Raw genomic sequence first — 12,477 nt, 5'->3', positions numbered from 1 at the left:
GACCTTGGGCAATTCACATTCTCTTCACATCGGAAAAAGACAATGGGAAATTTCCTTTTAAGAAATCTTGGCAAGAAAACCCCATGAGAGTTTCACCTTGTGGGTCTCCAGAAATGATAAGGTGAAGAAAACAATGGGGTGAAGAAAAGCAATCACAACTAAACTGCTGTAATAGCATTTTGTTGTCAATAGTTAGGAAGTAAAGAGTTGTTCTTTACACACAAATTCTGAGAACAGTACTCACTTTTTGTTCATTTCAACAAATTGGCTATTACTTCTCAATATAAAGACTTGCATTATTTACAGATAAAAACCTGGTTTGAAAATGAGAAAGAAAAATATAATGAGCTTTTGAATCAAGACCAACTTTCATGTGAATATGTGAAAAGGAAGCAGGAGGAATTCCTGGTATTTAATGAAAAAGTAGTGGTAAGTTGGAAACTCTTCGTTTGCTTTCTGAAATTTTTTTAACATGTGGGGTGAAATTATGCTAGACATCACCTGCCATGCATTGTGTTAGACTCTGAAATCTTGGGTCTGAAATGGCCTAACCCTTCAACAAAAGATAGATGTTCCTTCTAGTTTTGAAGAAATTAGGAGGTATTCTTTAAGTAAACCTAGGTGGAATAAAAATATTAGAAAGTAAAATTGTAATGCAAACAAAAGCACACAGAACAGAGGAATACCAGTTACACAGAGCATGCAGGATGGGAAAGTAAATCTGTCAGTGCTCTTGGCAATCTCTGGCTCTATACTGTTATAATGGCATAGGAAGTGCACTTTTGCTGTGAAAGATAAAAAACAGTTTTTTATGTTTTGTAATATATATGGTGATAGACCTTCAATGCTGGTTGTCACTGAATAGTTAATTTTATGCAAATGTAATAGAAGTTTTAATAAGTAGGTGACATCTGCAAAATGAGGGCATGTCATACTTGTGGTTGTGTGCTGAAATACAAAGAAATGTTATTACCTTGGCTCCCTCCCACAGAAATAGTTTGTGGCAGGAGGAGGGCTAAGAAAATTAAGTTTAGGGGGGTAAATTGTGCTAGGAAAATTAATTAACCATTATTATTGGTCTTTTTTAAGGTAGAAGAAAAATTATCGGTTTTTGGTCTACTTTAGATTCGGTTTTGGTTATTTGGGGCACTGATTCAGAAAATTTCATTGGATAGATCACATCAGCTCTAGTTTCTGATGCCATCCAGGAGTCGCCATCTGCTTGCCTACAGAAAACCATATTTAATAATATAGAACTGATGTGGTCTATCCAATGCAATTTTCTGAATCAGCACCCCAAATAACCCCAGGAACTGGCCTAAAAATGATGGTTGGGCTGTGTTATTAACCATGGATTTTCTTAATGCTTTTGTTAAAGAAAAGGAGGGGTGAGGATGAAAAAAATTGAAAAAGCAGAGTGCGAGACCCAAGAAATTGTCCCTAACGGCTATCTCTCACCTCCTCGCCACGAGTGCATGGCCATGAGAAGGGGGTGTGGTCCATGGGGCGTTGCAAGAAGTCACTGTTGCCCATTTCAAACTACAAGAAAGGAGATTCTATCTGAACATTAGGAAGAACTTTCTGACTGTGAGAGCTGTTCAGCAGTGGAACTCTCTGCCCCGGAGTGTGGTAGAGGCTCCTTCTTTGGAGGCTTTTAAACAGAGGCTGGATGGCCACCTGTCGGGGGTGCTTTGAATGCATTATTCCTGCTTCTTGGCAGAGGATTGGACTGGATGGCCCATGAGGTCTCTTCCAATTCTATGATTCTATGATTTTTGGTCAAAAACTATTTAGCAACTTGTGATCCCTTTATTTTATCAGTTTTAAATTTATTTTATGCAATGCTTTTGACACAAAATAAATAAATAAATAAAAGCTCTAAAGAAATATATTGCTTGTTTCAGCAATATTCCCAGAAAGGATTAAAATTAATAAGGGAGAATTCTTTGCTAAAATCTCATGAAGAATGCGAAGCTTTTGATAAGTATCTAAATAACATCACCATTCAAACACAGAAGAAGAGAGATGAGCTGGAGAAAATGATGCAGCTCTATCAATTTTATGAAAAGGTAAGACATGTTTTTCTTCTCTCTTCTGATTTGTTTCAGATTATATCATATTACAGCACTCTACTATGTTCAGCAAGATGTCTGCATCATTGTTCTGCTCTGAAACTGAAAGACTCATATATGTTATTACTTTTAATCAATCTCCCCATAGTTTTGGGTTGATAGTCCACCATTCTGGGAACTATCTACTCCAAAGATGAGTATGGGTCATAATCTGTCATTAAGGCCATTTCTGAGATCTCCAAGCACTTAAAAATTGTATTCCTAAAAAGTAACCCCTTACCCTCTGGCAATTTCACCATGGAGGGTGAGGTGGGGAAATAGGTTCTTTTCAGTACAGGCAAGACAACTGGGTTGTCACAAACCATGGCATAATTGCTCTTACATCACCCTTACAGTACAGAGGCCATTTGAGTTTATTTCTTTAAAGACCAAAAAAGTATATGTGAGTTTTGTAGCCCTCTGTGGTCCCAAAAGGCCACAATATCACCCTTTCTGAGGGTGATCCCTTTATTTTATCAGTTTTAAATTTATTTTATGCAATGCTTTTGACACAAAATAAATAAACAAATAAAAGCTCTAAAGAAATATATTGCTTGTTTCAGCAATATTCCCAGAAAGGATTAAAATTAATAAGGGAGAATTCTTTGCTAAAATCTCATGAAGAAAGCATGCACTTTCTGAGGTGGGCGTCCACACGTTTTCTTGGGACTAGCCCGAGAGAATGTGTGGAGGCCCTATCCCCCTCCCCTCAAATCCCCAGACCCCTTAGAAAACTAATAAAAACTTACGTGACCTCCATTAGAATCCTTGGTTGGCTCTTCCGGCGCATAGAAATGACGTGCCAAGAGAGCGATTTTCCTCCCTCCCTCCCTCCCCCCACTCTCTGGATGTTTCATTTCTACGTTCCAGGAGAGCCGGCCGAGGCTTCTAATGGAGGGTACATATGTTTTCATTAGTTTTCTAAGGGGTCTGGGAGTTTTTTTGGGGGGGGGGTGTAGGGCCTCCACACATTCTCTTGGGCCAGTTCTGAGATAACATTGTCTGGACAGCCCCTCCTTTATTGCGGGAGTTCCTGCAATAAAGGTCCTGTCTGGACGGGCCCTAAGACTGTCCTTTCCAAAAGGAAGTGGGGCAACTAGAGTTATCTATGAGAGTCAGTTTGCTGTAGTTATTGAGTATTGGGAAAAGACTCCAGAAGACTGGGTCTGAGTCCTCTCTCTACTCTGGTGACCTTGGGCAAGTCACAAACTCTCAGCTTAAGGGAGTGAAATGTCTGACTCCTATGAATAAACCCTGCAAAGAGCACCTTACAATAACATTGCCATAAATCAGAGTGGGCTTGAAAGCATGTAACAACAAAACCAAAGAGTTCCCTAACAGACTTTTCTGTGCCTTCACAAAATTACAATTGTTGTGATTCTTTGGGTAAAACTATGAGAGTTTAAAATTTGTAGTAATTTTAATTTACTACTCTTTAGAAATCATTTTACAGAATATTTTCTTTGGTTTTTTTTGTTTTTGTTTTTGTTTTTTTTTTGGCCTTCTGCACACAATGATATCCTACTTTTCTTTTGGAATTCTGTTCATGATACTCTCTGAGATATTCAGATGTTCTATCTGTTCTAAGTATTTTGTAAAAATTGAGATAAAATTTGTCACCAGTCATTGGGTGATGCATGTGCCCCCCCCCCCCCCCAAATAATAGATATTAAGGTCTCTGTATATTTTACTGTTTATTTTTTTGTTTGTTTTATTTAACATCCAGGCTGACAAGTGGATGGTTCATTGCAATGAGTATCTTAATCAGCTTTCAGCAGAAGTAAAATATTCTCAAGCAACAATTCAGTCTTTGGAAGATTACCATCAAGAAGCTAAAAAAATATCTGCTGAAAACTTTCAGAAAGTCAGTGAGGTTTTAATTGCTTTTAGTAAGAAAGAGTTTGAATTAAATCAATGGAATGCCTTATTTCGCAATTGTCAGCAAACGAAACACCGGTTAGAAGAAGAGCTTTCAAAAGTGATTCAAAGAGAAGCCACCCTTACTGTCCAGGACACTGGGCAAATGAGCAACCATACTCTGAGCAGCAAATCTGTTCAACACAGCCATTCTAGCCTTTCTTCTAGAAGTGCTGATGACTTCTGGGAGAGAACACCACCTAGCACATTTCAGCATGGCAGCCTGCCAGCAAGTACATCATCTTTGTTAAGTTTGGAAGAGACTCAAAACACAGGTCTTTGTTTTCCAGTGAAACCTGCTGTACCACAAACACACACTCCACCGTTGGGTAGGTTTCAGAGGACTACTCACATTTCAGAGGACCTGGACAACATTTCAACCTGCTATTCAGAACCAACCCAGACATTCATGACTCGCCACAGAAAACATCCATTGAAGAAGATTATGAAGAAAACACAAAGCTTTGAGTTAACCCGACATGAGAGCAAGCACTACGAACTGCATCACCCTGGATACACTGGAGTTTATATCAGAGGACTAGAAATTGCTAGTAATGCTGCTGTAGAGAAGAGAAATACACAGCGGTCAAATATTAAAAGCCCCTTCACTAGTAAAAAACATAGTTTAGTACTACCATCAGAAATCTACCACACAGAAGATCAAGAAGAAAAGAAAAGAGGGGGAAGGTAAGAAAGATGATAATCATCTAATTATTTTGGTAAACAAACAGTCTGAAAAGTGCCGAAAAGGTATTCTATGTAATGTTATTAGATAATTTAGTCAATTAACTGTCTTGCTTTTAATTACCCAGACTGATTAGGACTAATATTGCAGTATTTCTGTGCAGATCAACTTTTGCGTGTTTTCAGGAGTAGTAGTATTTACCCTTGGATGAAAGGAGACAAAAGGCTTATTTGTGTTTAATACTGAACTCTGTACTGACCAGCATAGTAGAGCCATCTTGAACAGTTAAGTTGAAAATGATGTTGTTATTTCTTTGTTAAGTTTTAAGATTTATATGCATTAGTTGTAGTTCCCTACAAAAGTTGGATCAGTTAGAAGCACAAAAGAAGTATTTAAGCTGAAAATGAGGCTTTATTTCACAGGTTCTGATATGTTTAGGTTTATTTAAACTTGGGCTCCATCCATATTAATTGGTTTACTATGGGTTAAAGTCCATTAGCCTGTGTGCCCCCGGTGGCACAGTGGGTTAAACCCCTGTGCCGGGAGAGGCGGATGAGCTCCCTCTATCAACTCCAGCTCCTCATGTGGGGATATGAGAGAAGCCTCCCACAAGGATGATGTTGTTGTTGTTCATTCGTTCAGTCGTCTCCGACTCTTCGTGACCTCATGGACCAGCCCACGCCAGAGCTCCCTGTCGGCCGTCACCACCCCCAGCTCCTTCAAGGTCAGTCCAGTCACTTCAAGGATGCCATCCATCCATCTTGCCCTTGGTCGGCCCCTCTTCCTTTTTCCTTCTACTTTCCCCAGCATAATTGTCTTCTCTAGGCTTTCCTGTCTCCTCATGATGTGGCCAAAGTACTTCAGCTTTGTCTCTAGTATCCTTCCCTCCAGTGAGCAGTCGGGCTTTATTTCCTGGAGGATGGACTGGTTGGATCTTCTCGCAGTCCAAGGCACTCTCAGAACTTTCCTCCAACACCACAGCTCAAAAGCATCGATCTTCCTTTGCTCAGCCTTCCCTAAGGTCCAGCTCTCACATCCGTAGGTTACTACAGGGAATACCATGGCTTTGACTATGCGGATCTTTGTTGCCAGTCTGATGTCTCTACTCTTTACTATTTTATCGAGACTGGACATTGCTCTCCTCCCAAGAAGTAAGCGTCTTCTGATTTCCTGGCCACAGTCTGCATCTGCAGTCATCTTTGCGCCTAGAAATACAAAGTCTGTCACGGCCTCCACGTTTTCTCCCTCTATTTCCCAGTTGTCAATCATTCTTGTTGCCATAATCTTGGTTTTTTTGATGTTTAGCTGCAACCCGGCTTTTGCGCTTTCTTCTTTCACCTTGATTAGAAGGCTCCTCAGCTCCTCCTCGCTTTCGGCCATCAGAGTGGTGGATGATAAAAACATCAAATCATCCGGGCGTCCCCTGGGCAACGTCCTTGCAGACAGCCAATTATCTCACAGCAGAAGCGACTTGCAGTTTCTCAAGTCGCTCCTGACACGACAAAAACAAAAACAAAACGTGTGAATGCACTACACCAGTGGCTCTCAACCTGTGGGTCCCCAGATGTTTTGGCCTTCACCTCCCAGAAATACTGACAGCTGGTAAACTGGCTAGGATTTCTAGGAATTGTACGCCAAAACACCTGGGGACTTATAGGTTGAGAGCCACTGCATTATACTAATGCAACTGCTACATTGGATTAAATGGCAGTGCAGATGTAGCCTGAGTTTGTGGCCTGTGAAAAATGAGATTCTTCCTATTTTTTGTACTGGTCAGGGAATTTATTTTTTATCAGAAGGTGGTGGTAGTGACTGAGGTGGTCATAGTCATGGTTATAAACATTAGATGATATTAAAGTTAATGTAGATTGGTTGTTAATCTCATAAAATCATAGAATAATAGAGTTGGAAAAGACCATGAGCTGGTGTTGTATCTATTAGTCATTTGTTTGAAACTAGAAAGAATTGAGTAGTAGTTACCATGTTATGGATGTCAGTGTTTTAGCTTCACAAACACAAAAGGAAAGGATGTGGTTGGTACCTGCATTAAAATGTTGAAAAGATTCAGAGATAAACTTAATTCAATACAGAATTAAGAAGATAATATGTAATCAGAAACATTTGAAATACTTCTGTTTCATTAATTAATCTGTTTACATCTGTCCAGCTTGAGAGTAATCACTGCTTTTTGTATACCACTCTGCCTGAAGACTTAATTTTATTTAGTCTTATTCTTCTTAAATATGTTTTATTAGACCAAGCATTATATGCAAGACAGAAAGTTTCACATTGTTTCCATACTATACATAATTGTCATAGCCCTCCTTACTTGTCTTTTTCCTCCTTAGCTAAACAGTCCCACATATTGTAAATATTCCTATAAGTGAGTTACAGTTGAGTGTCCCTTTCTCGTGTCTTTTTGTGCTCTACAATGCAGATGCACTGATTGAGGTGGTACACAAAATTCTAAAGTATGATTACACCATCTATTTTTTGTAGAAAACCTTTGCGACAGGACTGCGTTCTTTCCTAATAACTTCCTATATGGCAATCGAATTGTGTGTGCTGCAGTAGCTTCACGCTAACATTTCCATCCATGAGATATTGCCATCAGTGTTCCTTTCCTGTTCAGTCACTGCCAGCTCCACAGACCTCTTCAGCATATAAGGGTTGTGAAGCTGGGGTCTATACTGACTCACATGCATTTGTGAAGTGGATATCCCCTGGTTTTGAGACAATCTTCTGAAATTATGGATGTCATTTTTTTATTTTAACAAGCTTAAATTGTCATAATCAGCAACTCTAGTTACTTCACTGTACACAGTGATTCCAGATAGTTGATGACCAAATTGTATCTATTTATTTATTTATTTTATTTATACCCCACCTTTCTTTCTGTGGGGAGCAATAACACTGGCCCCATTACATGTTCTTGAGATATTTATTTATTTATTTATTTCAAATGTTTCAACCTCGCCCTTCTCTATTATTTATTTATGTATTTGCTTCACTTTTATACCGCATATTTCAGCCCTTGACAGGCGACTCAATGCGGTTTACAGTGTAATTAAAACACAACAATACAACAACCGGGACGACAACGTCGCTCCACAACAATTAACATCAGACAGACAAATCAACAAACAACATATATAACGCCTCCGTTAAAGTCAGATCCATTCTCATAGCCATTGTGCCGTTCCTATGTTCAGTTACCGTCTTCCTTAGTTAGTTGCATTGCTTAGCCAAACGCTTGTTCGTAAAGCCAGGTCTTGACCATTCTCCGAAACGCCAGCAACGAAGGTGCCTGTCTGATGTCTGCTGGCAAGGCATTCCATAGCCGAGGGGCCACCACTGAGAAGGCCCTGTCTCTCGTCCCCGCCAAGCGCACCTGTGGCGCAGGCGGGATCGAGAGCAGGGCCTCCCCAGATGATCTTAACGTTCTCTACCCCCGAAGGGGGACTCAGGGCGACTTACAGCCAGCAACAATTAAATGCCCCACATATATAACAAATAAACAATGATTACATAATAAGTTAAAACATTAAAATTAGATTTAAAACCATTTAAAATAGTACAAATTGAATTAGTTGGCATGTCAAGTCCACGTTCTATGATCAACAACTTAATCAGAAGCATGTCCATAGTCCTTTTGCCATATTGTCAGCCTGCAATCCGAATGCCTGGTCCTATATTCCACTACTATAGGGGTGGACAGCTGTTATGGGCTAATTCTTCCCCCATGCCAAAATGATCATATATTTAAAGAGCCAGTAAATAGAAGGCAACATTCACAGAACCATTCTCTTTTCATAGATGTCATATCCTGCTCTTCTTTCCTTATTCTTCCAACAAGACTGCAAGGTCTCCATCCTTCAAAGTCAACTGCCACTTCCAAGATTTAACTACCTCAAGAGCCCCCACAGATATTTCTTCCCAAGGATTTGTTCCTATAACCTAGTTTGGAAGGAAAGACCAGCATCTCTCCATTAGTTTCCACTAAAACTCTCAACAGGTTAATCAACACGAGAGACTTGTTGCCCAACTTACTTGGTAGTTCCAGTCTGGACCAATAAGAGTAGTTCTGAATACAGTGTTTCAAAGTTGATTCTAGACCTTTCTTTGCTTCATGGTTCACCCATCCAAATTCTGACATGCCAACCTATCTGAGTCATGTAGATCTGTTTATAGACATTTTGGAATCTGTGGCATAGCAGGTGTTCTTCAAGTTACACAGCAGTCTTGCTGTAAAAAGCAGACCCATTCTGCAAGCACAGAACCCTTTATCACTAGTGGAGTTTTAATGTTTTCACCCATGGCGACTTCTTTTCTCGAGCGCGGAAAGAAAGATCATCATCATCATCATCATCATCATCATCATCATCATCATTTAATTACTTATTAATCGCCCTCCATCCAAGATGCTCTAGGTGATTTACAAGCTAAATTGTAAAGAATAAAAATACATACATACAGATATTGATAAAATTAACATAGATCAAAAGCTCTAGTAAAAATCCAGGTCTTAAGTGCTAAGGTAAAAGGCCCTAACTCACGCATGGCTCTCATATAGGATGGCAAGGAATTCCGTAAGGCAGGGGCAGAAATAGAAAAAGCTCTGCGTCTGGTCCTTTCCAAGTGCACTTCTCTAGGACCCGGTATATAAAGAAGGTCACGTTGGGATGGTCGTTGCAACCTCCGATGATGGGAGAATGAGAGACGGTCCCTAAGATACGATGGACCCTGGCCGTAAAGAATGTTAAAGGTCAGAACTAGCATCTTATATAGACCACGGTAATCAGTTGGGAGCCAATGCAAATGACGCAACACTGGTGTTATATGGCATTTCATGGGTGTTCTTGTGAGTAGCCTGGCTGCCGCATTCTGAACAATACGGAGCTTTCAGGTCGTAGACATAGGAAGGCCAACATACATGGATGACAGTTGCCAGAGCGTTATCAAATAGGTAGGGTGCCAATTGCCTCACTTGTCGTAGATGGAAAAAGGCCTGTTTGCTGGCAGTAGCGACCTGAGCTTCCATTGTCACCTGCGAATCCAAAACGACACCCAAGCTCTTAACGGTAGGCGAAGGAGATGGGGCAGCACCATCAAAGGTGGGTAGCAAATGGGTCAGACCAATTGAGCGGCCATGCCAGAGAATCTCAATCTTTGCCGGGTTCACCTTCAGTCTACTAGCACGTAGCCAGTTCGACAGAGCAGGTGAAATTGTCTGGTATTGGCATTGCTCCAGGCTCCAAGCGCAGAAGGAATTGGGTCTCATCCGCATATTGATAGCAGTCTAGGCCGAAACTCCGAGCCAAACTAGCAAGGGGTCTAACATAGATGTTGAAGAGAAGAGGGGAGAGAATTGCACCTTGGGGTACCCTGTGCAAGATGCCTGTGTTTATATCTCTTTTTGCAATAATTGAGTGTTTACATCTACTCTTACTTCTTGGTTGTTTATGAAACTTTGGTAAGAAGCATGTGAAAATTGCTTTGAAAGTTAATGGCTAGTGGATTACTCCTGTCCACACCCCTGTTGACTTGCTATCAGTTTAATGGAACAGGACCTTCAATAAGTAAAGTTGTTTCTTATTAATAAAACATCGAACAGGAACATCACATTCAAAATATTTCACATGGTTCCTCCTCCTTCTCTGCCATTATTTTATAAAAGCTTGCGCTCCTTGGGCATGGGCCCTCCTTCTGTGCATGTGTCCAAGGTATCAAAAATAATCTGAAGTCCTTCATGGAACTGACACCTGATCTCTTGCTTCCTTCTGCTGTGTCTTGGCCATGTTCCTCAGTAAGGAAGCCACTTGGTCATAATCTTTCTTCCTTTTCCTTAGAATCATAGAATCAAAGAGTTGGAAGAGACCTCCTGGGCCATCCAGTCCAACCCCCTGCCAAGAAGCAGGAATGTTGCATTCAAATCACCCCTGACAGATGGCCATCCAGCCTCTAGTCTTCTTCTCTTTAGTTTTAAGTATCCTCTTTCTTTACAGTTTCAGGGGGGTATCTACACTGCAGTTTGACATCACTTGAACTTTTAAGGCTAACTGCTGAGGAATCTTGGATTTATATTTGATGAGGGAACATCTCTTCTAAGATGATACTTATGCAAGTATGTGTGTATCGATCTATTAAAAAGCAAATATTATTTATTTATTTATGACATTTATATGCCGCCCTTCTCGTCCCGAATGGGACTCAGAGCGGCTTACAAGTAATATACACTATAATAAATAAAATAAATACAATATCTTCCTGGACCCCTTTCTTTACTCTGGTCCCAGAGCAGCAGTTGGTGTTGGTGGGAGGGGCTCCCAGCCGATGACACTGAAGACAAGATGGCACTGTCTTTACTCTCTTTTTTATTATGCTGGATTATGAAACGTCTTTAGTAAATGTTGATGATTTAATGAAGCAAGTTTGCTTTAACTTGTTGACAAAGTACTAAGGAATGCTTGGGCTTTCTTGAATTGCAGTCCCTCCCTCTGGAAGATATTCACATTCACACATGCATTCAGTATTCCACACAGCAAACAAAATTGTTTGCAGAGGGCTTTAGTATTCAGATGGCGGAAGGGGTAAATAACCTTTCTAAATATGCCATTCTTTGAATCCTTTGAATCCTATTTGATTGCTTTCACTGTTTGCTTTTTTATCCTGCATTCTCTGGTGTTGTTTTTTTTAAAAGGAATTCCTTATGCACTAAATTTTTAAATTGTATTTATGACATTGTAAGCATTGAATTTTGCCCTGTTTACTGCCTTGTCATCTATGGGCTGAGAAAGGTGGTATACAAATACAGTAAGTAAGTAAGTAAATAAATCAATGGTATTGTTCATGGGGAAGAAGCTGTGTGTTATCTGAGGAATGTTAACATTGGAAAGGTCAGGTAATGCAGATGTAACAGGAAACTTTCCTATACTATGTGGAAAGTATTTCAATAGCAAAAATATTGTAGCTTCCTGATTAATCTTGTTGCACAGCTTCTGTGTTCAGCTGGCAGTAAGCCATGTTTAATCAGTGCATACTTGCTTTTACCAAAGGGAGATGGAGAATGAGAAACTAGCTGCATCAGAAATTTGCGAGAGCTGGATCTGATTGCTATTTTTGAAAATCATAGCAAAGTCCGTTGGGCATGTATTTAATGCAGTCAACACACTGCAATAACAGTTTAGAAAATAACTGGAGAACCATTTTTAAACAAACTTTAACTGTTTAGGTAAAGGTAAAGGTAGTCCCCTGACATTAAGTCCAGTCATGTCTGACTCTGGGGTGTGGTGCTCATCTCCATTTCTAAGCCGAAGAGCCAGCATTGTCCGTAGACACCTCCAAGGTCATGTGGCCGGCATGACTGCATGAAGCGCCGTTACCTTCCCGCTGGAGCGGTACCTATTGATCTACTCACATTTGCATGTTTTCGAACTGCTAGGTTGGCAGAAGCTAGGGCTGACAGCGGGAGCTCACGCCGCTCCCCGGGATCGAACCTGTGACCTTTCGATCAACAAGCTCAGCAGCTCAGTGTTTTATTATTATTTATTATTATTTGATGCACTTATTAACCGCCATTCTCAGCCCTTATGGGCGACTCATGGCGGTGTACAGTACACATAAAAAGACAGTTACAAGGTCAGTATCAACAACATATAACTATATGACAAATACAAACTACATAAAAATCCGCTTCGTCTCTTAGTAGAATCATAGTCAGTCTCATCTTCCTTATACCCACTGCGCCACCGGGGGCTCCTTAAC

General features: G+C 40.3%; 1 protein-coding gene across 3 annotated transcripts in view; it reads left to right on the top strand.

Annotated features, from left to right (window-relative positions):
• Window positions 1-12,477, top strand: part of PLEKHG4B (pleckstrin homology and RhoGEF domain containing G4B) — an 82,581-nt gene that overhangs the window by 50,927 nt on the left and 19,177 nt on the right. For all 3 annotated transcript variants that reach the window (XM_060781468.2, XM_060781467.2, XM_060781466.2), the window contains exons 12-14: window positions 307-429; window positions 1,905-2,069; window positions 3,838-4,715. In XM_060781468.2, the coding sequence (XP_060637451.2) occupies window positions 307-429; window positions 1,905-2,069; window positions 3,838-4,715 (1,166 nt within the window). The remainder of the gene's footprint in view (window positions 1-306; window positions 430-1,904; window positions 2,070-3,837; window positions 4,716-12,477) is intronic.

This window comes from Anolis sagrei, chromosome 6 (genome assembly GCF_037176765.1).
Source record: "Anolis sagrei isolate rAnoSag1 chromosome 6, rAnoSag1.mat, whole genome shotgun sequence".
Lineage (NCBI taxonomy): Eukaryota > Metazoa > Chordata > Lepidosauria > Squamata > Dactyloidae > Anolis > Anolis sagrei.
Note: the sequence above shows the minus strand (reverse complement) of the source record. Positions and strands in the feature narration are given on the sequence as shown.